Source organism: Corvus kubaryi, unplaced genomic scaffold, assembly GCF_017639235.1.
Source record: "Corvus kubaryi isolate FWS band 111438036 unplaced genomic scaffold, C.kubaryi_AGA036_p1.0 split2-37374, whole genome shotgun sequence".
In the NCBI taxonomy this organism is placed as follows: Eukaryota; Metazoa; Chordata; class Aves; order Passeriformes; family Corvidae; genus Corvus; species Corvus kubaryi.
The window spans coordinates 2660007-2673776 of record NW_024582082.1 but is presented as its reverse complement, the minus strand read 5'-3'; the positions used below and the strand labels follow the sequence as shown (position 1 = coordinate 2673776).

At 57.1% G+C, this 13770-nt stretch overlaps 1 protein-coding gene across 1 annotated transcript; it reads left to right on the top strand.

Moving 5' to 3' along the window:
• The first annotated feature begins 2331 nt into the window (after positions 1-2331).
• LOC121658130 (bifunctional heparan sulfate N-deacetylase/N-sulfotransferase 1) lies at positions 2332-11997 on the top strand. Its single transcript, XM_042014641.1, has 14 exons — positions 2332-3231; positions 3781-4263; positions 4479-4566; positions 4790-4944; positions 6008-6193; positions 6570-6698; positions 6859-7041; positions 7375-7471; positions 7609-7732; positions 7903-8077; positions 8286-8456; positions 9298-9407; positions 10135-10237; positions 10343-11997. Exons 1-14 carry the CDS (start codon positions 2722-2724, stop codon positions 10460-10462), a joined length of 2634 nt encoding a protein of 877 aa, XP_041870575.1. The 5' UTR covers positions 2332-2721; the 3' UTR covers positions 10463-11997.
• The last annotated feature ends 1773 nt before the right edge of the window (positions 11998-13770 follow it).

The window sequence follows — 13770 nt, the reverse complement described above, 5'->3', positions numbered from 1 at the left end:
GAAAGAGCATTTTCCAGGGCTCTTTCTCCCGGGGTCTTTGATGTGCGGCTGTGGCTGAGCACCCGCCTGGTGATGGGAGCCTGCCAGCTCCGTTTCTGGGGGCCTGAGGTCTGTGTGTGGGACTCAGGCTGACATTTCCAGCTGGTGCCTTTTAAATAATCACTGTGGTTTTAAAAGGCACCTGAGCAGCGTCTAAAAATCAGGTTAAAAGGACGTTTGACCTCAGCTGTCACCTTGCCAGATCTTGTGGTTTTTTAAATTTTACCATCTTGTTTCCCTTTTTGTTTTAGAAAAGCTGTTGGTCTCAAGGACTTCTTTTGTGCTTTTGGTCATGAGCCTGCTTCCTTCCCCAGCACTGAGCTGTCAGCTCTCCCACCAGTGCCAGGGATGTGCAGGGGTCTGCTGGGCAGGATGCAGCCAGCACCCACTTGCATGGGGAAAGCCCTGGGCAGGAGCATCCCCACCCTGCAGCATTGCCCCAAATCCCTTGGCATCCTCCCCATGGAGGGTTTGCTCTGGCAGTGAACCAGCAGAGCAGGATTCCTGCCTGCTTCCTGCCACACTGACAGGTGCCTGAGGCGGGATGCTGCCTGTCCTGGTCCCAGCTCACACCTGGCTGCTCCGGGGGTCCAGTGCTGGCCCCCTGCCCTGGGCAGGCTTTGACGTGGCAGCCTGGGGAGACTCAGCCGGTGTCTGGCCAGAGATGCTGTCTCCAAAGCCTGGTCATTAAGTACTGTAATTAAAAGCTCTTAGGAGAGAATGGGCTAATGAAGTGCCCTTGGAAGTGGCAGGTGATGTAGGTGCAGAGCCCTATTCCCTTTTTCATGGAGGGTGGTGCACGGATGGACACACAGTCCTGCCCATCAGGTGCTGGCTCTGGTGCTTGGCATCAAACCCACTGCTGCCATTTGCCCGTGTATCACTGTGGGAATGCAGCTGCCAGTACCCACTGCTCCTGGCAGATGAAAGAAACGGAGAGGGAGTGGGATGGCACAGCCAGGGTGCTGGATAATGCATTTCCAGCTCTCTGCATCCCTAGGGATTGTAGGCAGGCAGGGGAGCCTCCCTCTGCGCAAGCACATCCTTAAAATCAGCAGACCTGGAGAAGTGCCCTGTCCCAAAACCGCAGCAGGGCTGTTCTGTTGTCCCAGGGATGCTGGAGGGGCTGAAGGAGTGAGGTGGAACAGGCAGGACACACCTCGAGGGGCTAAGGAGAGAAGGTGCATCCTCTCTTGGTCATGCCTGGAGATCATCTATGTGCACAAAGATAAATTACAAGTCAGTAAACCCAGGTGTTCCACACAGCCGGCAAGGGGAGGTTGCTGGTGTGTCATGGAGATGGTGAAGGAGGAGACAGTGATGGAGGCTGGAAGGAGACTGGCTGCCAGCAGCACCTACCGAGGCCTGGCTGAAGCAGTGCCATGTCGGCAGGGTTGGGAAGCACTGCCTGGAGTGGGAGTTTCTGCTGGGAAGGGCAGGGATGACAGGATTACCCTGCCAAGCCCCAGTCTGTAATCCACAGTGCCGCTCAGTCGGCCACGTTTAATCCTGTTAGGAGCCCGGCTGGTGTCAGCAGGAAGGGTGCTCAGCCACAGTGCTGGCAGGACACAGGGAGTTCTCCCTGGGAGGAGCAGGGACTCCTGCCCTTGTCCCCAACAGTGGTAGGAGTTTGGGGACAGTGCTGCAAGCCACTTTTTTTCCTTAAACACATTAGCTGCATCAGTCTGTCCCCCAGGTGGCTTCACCTCCTGTCAAGCAGTGCTCATTGTTTTCCTTTTTTTTTTTCAAAAGAGCTTTTCACAGGGAAGGGAAGAATATTCCCAAGGTTGCTTTGGCTCCACGTGGACACTCCCACATGCCCATCTCAGTGACCTTGGCTGGCGGCTCCTGGCTCGGCCTTGAGCTGCCTGGCTGGCGGGCTGCCCATGTCCCTCCCGTGTCCCTCCCTGCCAGCCGAGCTGGGCCATGGGGGCTCAGACCTCCCCCCATTCTCCTTGGCACAGCGTGGCTCCCACTGGGCACAGGGAGGAATAGGGCTGCTTCTCCAGCTGCTTGAGGTACCAGAGATTCACAGGGAGCTGGGGGCTCCTCTCCATAGCACCTGGTGATGCACCTGCACTCCAGGTGCACCCACGGCCAGGATCCCATGGCATGGCTGTGTGCTGCATTCCCGCTCCATCCCCGGCGCTGTTGGGAGCTCACAGCGTTAGTGTGGCAAGCCCTGGCACGCCAGTGAGCTCCTGAGGACTCTGCTGGGGCTGTCACACTGCAGAAATAACAGTGGCAGCGTTGACATCGTCCCTACCCTCTCATCCCACCTCTCTCTCTCAGGGCGCTGTGTGGAGCCGGGGAACCAGGGATCCACCATGCCCACATTCCCACCACGAGCCACGCCGAGGCTGCCCGCCGCCCCCTCGCCCTGCTGAGGCCATGGAGCTGCTGCTGCCGTTGCTGCCATCACCACAGGAATTTCGGCTCGGCAAGGGGACTCTCGGTGCCTCTGCCATGGTGACATGAAGCAGACGGCGAGGGACGCCCGACTGCTGGAGGGGAGAGAGCCTGCACAGGCGGCCTGCTAGTATTTTAATTTATTAGTAGTATTCAATTTGATTTTACCTAATTTTTTATTGGTTGGTTGGTTGCTTCTTCCCCTCCCCGGGGCTCGTGAGGGGAGGGGGCGGGCAGGGGAGAGGGGCCCCACCTCACCCAGCGGATGCAAGGATGACTGTGCTGGCCAGGGCCCGGCGGGGTATCTGGCAGCTCTCTCCGCAGGTGGTGTTGCTCCTGCTCTTTGCCTTCTGCCTGCTCAGTGTTTTCGTCTCTGCTTATTATTTATATGGGTGGAAAAGGGGCTTGGAGCCCTCTGGGGACGTGGTGGGGCCGGACTGCGACGAGCCCAAGGTCGCCCCTTCCCGTTTGCTGCCACTGAAGACCCTCAAGGTGGCCGACTCCTCCCGCACAGACCCCTTGGTGCTGGTCTTCGTGGAGAGCCTCTACTCCCAGCTGGGTCAGGAGATTGTGGCCATTTTGGAGTCGAGTCACTTCAAATACAGGACAGAGATTGCCCCGGGGAAGGGGGACATGCCCACGCTGACCGACAAGGACCGGGGACGCTTTGCCCTCATCATCTACGAGAACATCCTCAAGTATGTCAACCTGGATGCCTGGAACCGGGAGCTGCTGGACAAGTACTGCGTGGAGTACGGCGTGGGCATCATCGGCTTCTTCAAGGTAAGGGGGTACATGGGACAAACCAAGATCCCACTGCCAGGCTGGGTGTGAGCCCTGGTGTCCTACTGCCCCGCAGGGACTTTGCCCTCCCCATGCTTTCTGCAAGCAGCATGAATTGGTGTGGGGCACAAGCTTCTAGCAAGGGCACCATCTTAGCTCTCTCCCTTTGGAAGGGCTGTGTAGCCTTTGGAGATTTTGAGGAAAAAAACACACTTCTGGGATCAGTCCAGTTGTTTTTAGCACATGTTTTCCAGCAGTGACCCTTGCTGGGGTTTGCCAAAAGCATGAACAGGTATTTTACTCTGCAGCCCTTCTCCTGCCAAGTGCTCCCAGCCGTGGGACACTTTGCACATAGGACATGAGCAGGATTGAGTGTGTGAGGGGGATGAGGGCACCCCATGCTCCAGAGAGGAAGCAGGGGGAAGCCAGAACCCAGTTCTCCAGGTGTGGTGAGCTACTGCCTCTGTTGCCGTGGCTGTTAGTGTTCCTTGTGAGCCCCTGCCTTGTTTCAGTGTCCCATCTCCTCTAGCTCCCATTTTCCCCATGCAGGCCAATGAGAACAGCCTTCTGAGTGCCCAGCTGAAGGGCTTCCCACTCTTCCTCCACTCCAACCTGGCGCTGAAGGACTGCAGCATCAACCCCAAGTCGCCCCTGCTCTACATCACACGCCCCAGTGAGGTGGAGAAGGGTGTGCTGCCTGGGGAGGACTGGACTGTCTTCCAGTCCAACCACTCCACCTACGAGCCTGTCCTCCTGGCCAAGACCAAGTCGGCTGAGTCCATCCCGCACATGAGCGTGGATGCTGCACTGCACACCACTGTGATGCAGGACTTGGGCCTCCACGATGGCATCCAGAGAGTGCTTTTCGGCAACAACCTCAACTTCTGGCTGCACAAGTTGGTCTTTGTGGACTCTGTCTCCTTCCTGACGGGCAAGAGGTTGTCCCTGCCCCTTGACCGCTACATCCTGGTGGACATTGATGACATCTTTGTGGGCAAGGAGGGCACACGCATGAAGGTGGAAGATGTCAAGGTGAGTCTGTGCTCTCCTGGCTGGGTGGGCAGGGCTGGACGCTTGTGCTTGCTCAGGGGTGCTCCAGAGATGAACCTTTCTGCCCTCAGAGCCTCCCCTGTCCCTCTGGGAGCCACTCTGCAGAGCTCTCAGGGACATTGGTGCTTGCCCTGATGTGGCACCTGTCCCTGAGGCCATGTGCTGAGGACACCTTGCTTCCTCTCCCCTTCTCCCAGGCACTGTTTGACACGCAGAACGAGCTGCGCACCCACATCCCGAACTTCACCTTCAACCTGGGATACTCAGGGAAATTCTTCCACACAGGTGAGGAGGGCAAGGGCACCGCTTCTCCTGTGGGTGCCGTACAGCTGGTGCTGGGGCACCAGTTGGTGCTCAAAGAGGGTATTCTCAGGGCTGCAGGAGGGTCCTTAGGCATCCCACCCTATTCTTCCATCACCTGGCCACCAAGAGGGGCTGCCCCTCCCTCTGCCCCAGCTGCTCACACAGCTCTCCATGCTCGGTGGTGACAGCAATTGTCATGCCACAGGTACTGATGCTGAGGATGAAGGTGATGACCTGCTGCTGTCCTACGTGAAGGAGTTCTGGTGGTTCCCCCACATGTGGAGCCACATGCAGCCTCACCTCTTCCACAACCAGTCAGTTCTCGCCGAGCAGATGACCTTAAACAAGAAATTCGCTGTCGTGAGTAAGATGCTGCCAGTGGGGTTGCTTGTGGTGAGGGGAGGATGGTAGAAGAGGAGCAAAGAAGATTCCCAGGGAAAAGCCCCTGCTTGCTGGAGCAGAGGGACCTGGTGACATTAAGTCATGTCCCTCATGTTGCAGCTCTGTGGGTAAATCCATTTATGCTCTAGTACCTAGAGCTAAAGGATTTATCTGCAGCAGCCAACTTGTTCCTGTGGCAGTGAGCTGCCCCAGTGGCTGTTCAAGGGGAGACCCTGTCTGTGCCTTGCAGCTGTGCCCACCTGGCCTGGCACCGTGGGGATGCAGAGGGTGCAGCCCAGGGGGATGCTCAGCCTGGCACCGTGTGAATCTGTGCTGGGTGATAATGTGGGATCCTGGAGCGGTGGCTGTGCCGGGAGGCTCCGGCTGATGGAAACTCCCTCTACAGGCTGAACTGGCAGGGACATGTTTGGTTGTAAAGGCAGGCTGTGACCTTCAGCTTGCTCAGGGGTTCTCTGTCCTTTTAGGCTGTCCTTTGTGTTGCACTGGCACCAGTTCATGCTGTGATTGATTGACAGCTGTCTTGAATCCAAACTGCCAGACCTATTAATAATTGGATCCTTTGGCCGAAGAAAGGGATCTTCAAACTAACTTGAATTTATTATCTGATAATTACAAGTGCTTAATTAGAGAGAGACCAGACCTTTCCTACTTAGGATGGGCAGTGTTCCAGCTCAGAATTTCCAGGCTGTTTTGTATCTACTGATATAAACCACTCTTCAGTCCTATATAACTGTATCTCCTCATTCTTCACAGAACAGCTTGGCTATGGCTGTTCTGTGGGTGACAACCGAGGACAGGGATGAGGATGGTCTGAGTGAAGCAGAGGAGTGGGTGTCCACCCAGCATGGCTGTTCCTGGGCTCCCTTTTGTGGAGACAGTCAGGCTTAGGAGAGGATGCAGAGCCCTTCCCTGGTTGCTCTCCAGAGGCACAACTAGACAGTTTGTAACTGGGAATGGAGAGGGATTGGTTTGTGATTTTGGGGTCTCCACAGTCACCCATTCCCCACTCTCTTCTCTGCAGGAGCATGGCATCCCCACTGACATGGGGTACGCTGTGGCCCCCCACCACTCGGGCGTGTACCCCGTCCATGTGCAGCTGTACGAGGCTTGGAAGCAGGTTTGGTCCATCAGAGTGACGAGCACAGAGGAATATCCGCACCTGAAACCCGCTCGCTACCGCCGCGGCTTCATCCACAATGGCATCATGGTGGGTGCCCAGCTCTGTCTCTGGTGCTTCTCTTCTCCTGCCTCCCCCACCAAAACCAGAACCTCGGCAGGTGGTTTCTGCACAGCTCCAGTTTGAGGGGGTTGTTCCCTCTTGCTCATCCTGCATGGGTGAAGCTTGTGTGAGGACAGTTTTTGGCTTTTCCATCTGTTCACATCCTTCCCTTCTGTGTATGTTTTCAAGTCAAGGATGGTGAGGAGTAGTATAACTGGTCCTGACCTCTGAAGGGTTGAGGTCTGGTTCCCTCTTTTTGTTGGGAAGGGAAGGAGATCTAGCTCTGGAAGCCTGGAGACCATGGGGCCATTTCACTGCCCTGGCTCCTCTGCCTGTTCCATCCATATCTTTTTTCCTACCCCAGGTGCTTCCCCGGCAAACCTGTGGCCTCTTCACGCACACTATTTTCTACAATGAATACCCTGGTGGCTCCAGTGAGCTGGACAAAATCATCAATGGGGGTGAACTGTTCCTGACTGTGCTCCTGAACCCTGTAAGTACTGCCCGGGGAGAGACAGACAGGTGTCCTGCAGCGTTGTCCTGGCACTGCTATGGGAGATGTCCCCAGTGTTCTCAGCCAGGGTGGGATGAGATGCATGAGATGGTTGCTGGGTGAAGCTCCTCTAACCCCTGCTCTGTCCTCTCGGCTTCAGATCAGCATCTTCATGACCCATCTGTCCAATTATGGCAACGACCGCCTGGGCTTGTACACCTTCAAGCACCTGGTCCGCTTCCTCAACTCCTGGACCAACTTGAAGCTGCAGACATTGCCCCCAGTGCAGCTGGCACAGAAATACTTCCAGATCTTTTCCGAGGAGAAGGACCCGCTATGGCAGGTACCCCTGTGCCTTTAATAGGGGGAGTGACCCTGTTTGTTGTGCTGGGAGAGGGTAGTGGGGTATAGCTGGCCCTGCTCTGAGCCTCAGGTAGCTTCCAACCTGGATTTCCCTCTGATTCCCTGGGTAAGCAGTGGTTTTTCACCTCTCGCTGGTTCTGCAGGCAGTGCCAGGGAGGGGTTTGCCCTGTAGACCTGGAGATAAGCCTGGTCTTTGTCCTGCCTGCCAAGCAGGGTGGCCTCCCCATGTGTCTGCTCAGGATGGAGGGGCTGAGCAGTGGTGTGGGGTCCCATCCAGGCTGCTCTGTCTCTGATCCTCCACGCTGTGTTTCAGGATCCCTGTGAAGACAAACGGCACAAGGACATTTGGTCCAAAGAAAAGACCTGTGACCGATTCCCGAAGCTTCTCATCATCGGGCCTCAAAAAACAGGTGCTTCCCTTCACCTTCAGTGCTGGGAGGCTTGACAGGACTCCCACACTCCCAAAGAGCTTCTCTCAGCCCTCCTGCCCTGAAGCAGAGCTTGGAGGGAGATTTGGCCCATGTCAACTCTATCTGTCTGTCCAAAGGAACAACTGCCCTTTATCTCTTCCTGGGGATGCACCCGGACCTGAGCAGCAACTACCCCAGCTCAGAGACCTTCGAGGAGATACAGTTCTTCAATGGACACAACTATCACAAGGGCATCGACTGGTGGGTCTCTGCATTGTGGGGACTGTGCTGGGAGTGCCAGTAACTTTGGGAAGGGGGAGCAGTGGTGCTGTGGGATTTCCCTTCTGAGTGTCTGAGATGTCACCTGTGAGGGCGGTGCTGGGGACATCTTGTGGTGCCTGTCTGCCAGCCTCACACTATGCCTCCCCCAGGTACATGGAATTCTTCCCCATCCCCTCCAACACCACCTCTGACTTCTACTTTGAGAAAAGTGCCAACTACTTTGACTCTGAAGTGGCTCCCCGGCGAGCTGCAGCCCTGCTGTCCAAGGCCAAAATCATCACCATCCTCATCAACCCTGCAGATCGAGCCTACTCCTGGTATCAGGTGAGCCTCTGCCTCTTCCCTGGATGGCGCGGTCTTGTGGGATGGTGAGCTTGGTTTGGGATGTGGGATGACTGCGGATGCCACGCTAGTTGGTGGAACATGTGATGCATGAGGACACATCCTGGTGGCCTGGAAGCCACTGCACCTTGTGGGCAGCCCAGGATTTGGGTTACCCTGGGGGCAAACCTGCCTTGCTCCTGCCTGACAGCACCAGCGAGCTCACGATGACCCGGTTGCCCTGAAATACACCTTCCACGAGGTGATCACAGCGGGGCCCGAGGCCGCCCCGAAGCTGCGGACCCTGCAGAACCGCTGCCTGGTGCCGGGCTGGTACGCCACCCACATCGAGCGCTGGCTCAACAGCTACCACGCCAACCAGGTAGGGATGGGAGCACCCCAGTCCTACAGTGGCAGCAGCTGGGGAGAGCCCTCACGCAAGCAAGGGTGTGGGGGAAAGAGCTCTTGGATCCGAGGTTCGCTGTGGAGTTGCTCCCATGGGAGCTGTTTATCTTGCACCCTAAAAAACCATGGGGGGAGAAGTAAAATTACTTGGAGAGGAGGCACAGGGGAGGTGCTGTGCAAGAAGGGGACCTGATGATGGATAACATACGAAGATGTCCTTGTGTGGGTTGTCACAGCAGGGTTGAAAGGGAGTGGGGGCAGAGGGCTGTGGGTGGCTCTGTGGGGTCACCGTCTTGGCCACAGACCCCCCTGGGGCTGCCCTGTCTGGTGTCACCACGGCATCGAACAGGACAAAAATAGCAGGTGAAGCTGCCCATAGTTCAAGCCATCTGCAGGGAAGATGGGAGCTGGATGCCAGCCCTGCTGTGACCTGCACAGTGCAGCACTGCTGGAGAGTATGGGATCAATCCCTGAATGATTTTTCCGCTGTCGATTAACCTCATGAAGTCTTACTAGTTGCCTGCTGCTAGTGTAATAGCTGTGTTGCAATCCCAGCTGCCTGTGGGCTGGGTAGCCCTGAGCAGAAGCTCTGATGTTGTTCTGGTGGGTCCTGGCCCTGGCTTTTAGTTGCATTTCATTTTCCTACATCCGGTGTAAGGGAGCACCAGGGCACATTGATATTTAGTGGAGGCCCTTGTGCAGGCTGGTGGCAGATTTGGCTCTGAGATGTCCAAAGGTATGGTAAAGGTGTCCTCTTGCCTCAGGAGAGCAGGGCTGGGAGCCAGTGACACCTCACCACCCTGCCTTGCTCCTTGCAGATCCTGGTGCTGGATGGCAAGCTGCTCCGAACGGAACCTGCCAAAGTGATGGAGACAGTCCAGAAATTCCTCGGTGTGACCAACTTCATCGATTATCACAAGACCCTGGCGTGAGTCCTTCCCCCAACTTCTCCTTCCTCCACCCTGCCATGGCTCCCATGCAGTGGGTTGGCCAGGGGACACCCAGCACTGCCCCAGAGCAGCCCCCAGCCCTGGGCCTCTCTACAGAGCTGCTGTTGATTTTGATGAGGCCAGGCTTTTTCCTGAGACCTATGCAGACACCACAGTGGGGTCACTCCAGGCAGCCCAAGAGCAGTCCTGGGCTCCTGGAGCAGAGTTCAGGAGTGCATTTGTGGCACAGATGATGGTATTGAGCCCTGGCACTCCATCTCCTTGTACATGCTTGAGAGCAGCTGCTGGCTGTGTGGTACCTCTGCAGGTGTGACCTTGATCTGAGCCTTCCATTAAACCCCACTCTGAGAAGCCTCCAGAGCTCCTAGAGAAATAGTAATTTACCTCTGCCAGGGCTTGCCTATATGTATGCCCACCCAGGTGCTGTGGGGCACTTGAGGGCATCCAGGGACAAAAGTGCCGCAGAAAATGGTACTTAAACCCAGGTAGACTCTGTGCTCCCTCAATATGGCAATGAATGAGCCTTGGTGGACTGCTTATTGCACAGCTGTAGGGGAACCTGTTGTACCAGGGGGTTGATGACAAGATGTTAGCTGGGCTGTGGGTTCTAGAGGTGGAGAAGTGCCCTGTGGGACCTGCTGGGCAGGATGTCCATGGAAGGTGTGAGGTGGGTAAGAGGGCTGAGGCAGAGCTCTTGCTTTGCAGGTTTGATCCAAAGAAAGGATTCTGGTGTCAGCTTCTGGATGGAGGGAAAACAAAATGCTTGGGAAAGAGCAAAGGGAGGAAGTACCCTGAGATGGATTCAGATGTGAGTATGCAGAAAGCCTCCTGGGCTGGTCCTGAGCAGGGCTGTGCTGGGCTGGCGGGCTCTGGGCTGGTCCCCCTGACGCTCCTCTTTGCTCTCCTGTTGCAGTCACGCGCCTTCCTGCGGGACTATTACAGGGACCATAACATAGAGCTCTCCAAGCTCCTGTACAAAATGGGGCAGACATTGCCCACCTGGCTGCGGGAGGAGCTGCAGAGCACCAGGTAGCTGCTACTGCTGCCACCCCCCAGCAGTACCTGAGCGGGGCTGACCCTGTGCCAGCAGGACCTTCTCAGCAATACCGAGCCTTGGAGGGGACCCAGGAGCGCACAGCGTCACTGGAGGCTTGGAGGGGACCCCCAGGAGCGTATGGCTGCACCAGAGGCTTGGAGGGGACCCCCAGGAGCACAGGGCTCCACTGGAGGCTGCCTGAGCAGTGATCCGACTCTGCAATCCCTGTGCTCCCACCTCTCCACCTGCCCCACACCTGTATCTCTTTCATTTTATTTTTCCTTTTTAATTCCTGGTCCCTTCCCACCCTGCTCTGGTATGGGGAAGTGGCATAAATTCCCCCTTTCTCTGCTCAAAATGGATTCCAACTGCCTTGGGCCTGAGGGCAGCACCAGAGCTGTCCCTCACCTCCTGGTCTGAGGATGGTCCTGGTCCAGCCATTCTGGTGCACTGGTGGTGACTTCGCTGAGCTGGAGCAGAGGGATGGAGCTGGTGGAGACCCAAAGCACAGAGGAACCCAGACCCACTCCTGCCATCAGCCCCATGGCAGGAAACAGGAGAGTTTGCTGGATTCCCCCAACACCTACTTGGAAAAGCTGAGAACAAGGTGGATTTTTCTTTCAAAGACTGGGGCACAATTTCTATTGTCATCTCTGTTGTCATTTTCAAGCTCCTCAACCTATGGCTCCCCCTCCATGGGCAGCATGGTGGGACTGTGGCCTAGCAGGAGAAGGGGCTGGCATGCTGGTCTGGGCATACTGGTCCCAGTATGCTCATGACCCCCAGGCCCATCCTGCAATCTTGTACACATGTGGTGTTTCCTGTGGTAAAGCCGAGTGGTGCTCGGCACACCCTGGCATGGAGGAGAGCGCGGGGACAGAACAGACATTGGGATAACGGCAATCAGAAGGATGCTGAGAACTTCAAACCTCTTGAATATTAAAAATGAAAGTATTTTAATAATGTTGGGTTTTACGTGGGGGGGGGGGGTGGGTGTTCATTTGGTTCCCATTTTGCAGGGAGGTGTTTTTCTTCAGTGCCAGAATTTGTACCTAAACCCCGAGGGTTTTATGTGGTCTCTTTGGTTGTTACACGTGAAGTGGAGAAAGGTCAGTGGGGAAACAGGAAGGTTTCCCACTGGCAGACACATCTTTGTACTGGTGGTGCCGTACGGAGCTGCAGCCCCTCCCACGCCCTGGGAACTGTTGGCAAATGAGACTGAGCCATCACGGGTTTACCGGGAAAAGGGCCCACATTTCCGCTTGGATGGCAGGATGTGGGATGGCAGCGGTTCTGCCCGAGGGGGATGCAGTGCCCAGGATGCTGCCAGAGTGGGGCCAGGGCAGTGGGGTGGATGTGTTTCACTCGCCATGTGAGGGGCCCCGCTGGCAGCAGGGTTCCCACCTGGATGTTTCAGCCCCAGCCCCTGTAGCTGCACATGGGGCCATGGGGGCTGTGCTGGGGGAGGCTCCCAAGCACTGGTGTAAGGTCCTGTTGAACCGACTGCTAATAAATGGGGGGCTCTGGTTTTACTTTCTGGTTGTTGCCTGTGTCTTTCCTCGCCGGCATGATCCAGTCCTGCCCCTGGGGGTTCTTGCTGCCTTTGGGCCCATCTTTGGGGGGGTTAGGAAGGGGGTATGTGGGAGCAGCTCTCCATGCACGAGGTGGCAGCAGCTCTCTAGTCCTGGATCCATCCCCGCTGCACAGCGCCCACAGCCTTCTCTTCCCGGGCCAGCATCCAGCGCCGGCTGCCTCAGCACCGGGGCAGGCATTTGGGGGGCCGGGGGATCCCTGCTTACCTTCTCCCCCCTGCCCCATTCTCCAGTCCCTGCCTGCCCGAGCCTGCCCGCCTGTCTGCTGCCTCCCCACCGCCTTCCGCTGCCCGGCCCCTGCGAAGCGCTGCAGGAAACGAAGACAGAGCCTAATTAATCCCAGACGGGTTTGTTTGAACCTGTCGGAGTGACAAACGATGTGTGGTGCCGAAGGAGCCGCCAGATGGAGGAGAGAGGACTGCAGGGGGAGAACCGGGGGGAACCATGGAGCTGCTTGCCCAGAAGAGGAGGCTGCTAATTCCTGGCCATGCTGGAGCAAGTCCAGGCCATGCACCCACCATGGTTCCCTTCCTTGTGTCCCCATGCCCAGGAGGAAGCAGTGTCTGGGGCTGGCTTCCAGCCTCAGATGATGTGCAAGGAAACCTCCATCTTGGCTCTGGCCTGCCCCAGGTGGGCCCAGCTGGTGCTCAGCTTAGTCCTGAATTAATTGCTTGTTAATTAACAGGGTCACAAGCACAGCTCAGCCCCATGCCCTGGCCATGGGGTGCCCGGGAGGATGAGAAGGTCTCTGCCCTCCCACAGACACGGGAGAGCCCTGTGTGAGGGAGGATCTGTTGCCCCTGCCTGTCACCCGCCTTGGCACCAGTGATATTTTCTAGCTTCTGCCAAAAATGTGCACAGTTGGCAAAATCCTTGCTGGGCTGGGCAAGGGCCAGGGGCTGGACAGCTGCAGCCAGCAGGGCCCCAGGAGCAGCGGGACCCCAAAGCATCCCTGCTCGGGACTCAAACCCTCACTGCCCCTGGACTGCTCCCCTGGTGTGGCCATGGGCTGTCGGGGCTGTCCCTGCTGCTGCCTTGTCCTGCAGGCTCCTACCACGAGACCCCAAGGCAGCCCCTGCCCAGGTCTGAGCTTCCATGAACTGCATGGGGCAGTGGGTGGGAGTCAGCAGCTTCCTGGGGTTCCCAGAGGGGAAGATGAGGATGCTCCAAGCCCTTGGCAGCCCCAGCCTGCAGGCAGGACCACAGTGGCCATGGTGAGGGCCGGCTTTCCAGCCCACGAGCTGCTGTGGGGCTGGGTCCATCCCTGATGGCTGCTTTCCGCACCTTGATTCATCCTGCAGCATGCCCTGACACGTCCTGTGTCCTTGTCCTGACACATCCCACATCCATGCCCCAACGTGTCCTGTATCCTTCTGGCTGTTGGGGATGTGCCACTGAATCCCTGCTGGAAATATCTGCAGGAGGGATATGGACCCCAGCAGCGCCTGAGCTGCTCTTCACATGGGGTCAGGCAATGCTGGTTGTGCCTCAGCCCGCCCAGCTGCCAGGAGGGATGCAGGCAGGGAGAGGTGCGGGCAGGAGGGGTGCTGGGAAGGAGAGATGCTGGCAGAGGGTGCAGGACTGGCCTGGCTGGGCAGAGTGCTGGAGGCTGCTGGCCACAGGCAGTGGGGTAACTCATGGGGATGTGCCACTGAATGCAGGCACTGAATGCAGGGATCTGTGGTCCCCTCAATCTAACCCTAATCCTAACGC

Excerpts from the sequence above, each read along its gene's own strand:
- LOC121658130 (XM_042014641.1), top strand. The coding sequence starts at position 2,722 with ATGACTGTGCTGGCCAGGGCCCGGCGGGGTATCTGGCAGCTCTCTCCG. Across the intron at positions 4,945-6,007 it reads TAAACAAGAAATTCGCTGTC|GAGCATGGCATCCCCACTGA; the intron begins GTGAGTAAGATG and ends TCTTCTCTGCAG. Across the intron at positions 6,699-6,858 it reads TGACTGTGCTCCTGAACCCT|ATCAGCATCTTCATGACCCA; the intron begins GTAAGTACTGCC and ends TCTCGGCTTCAG.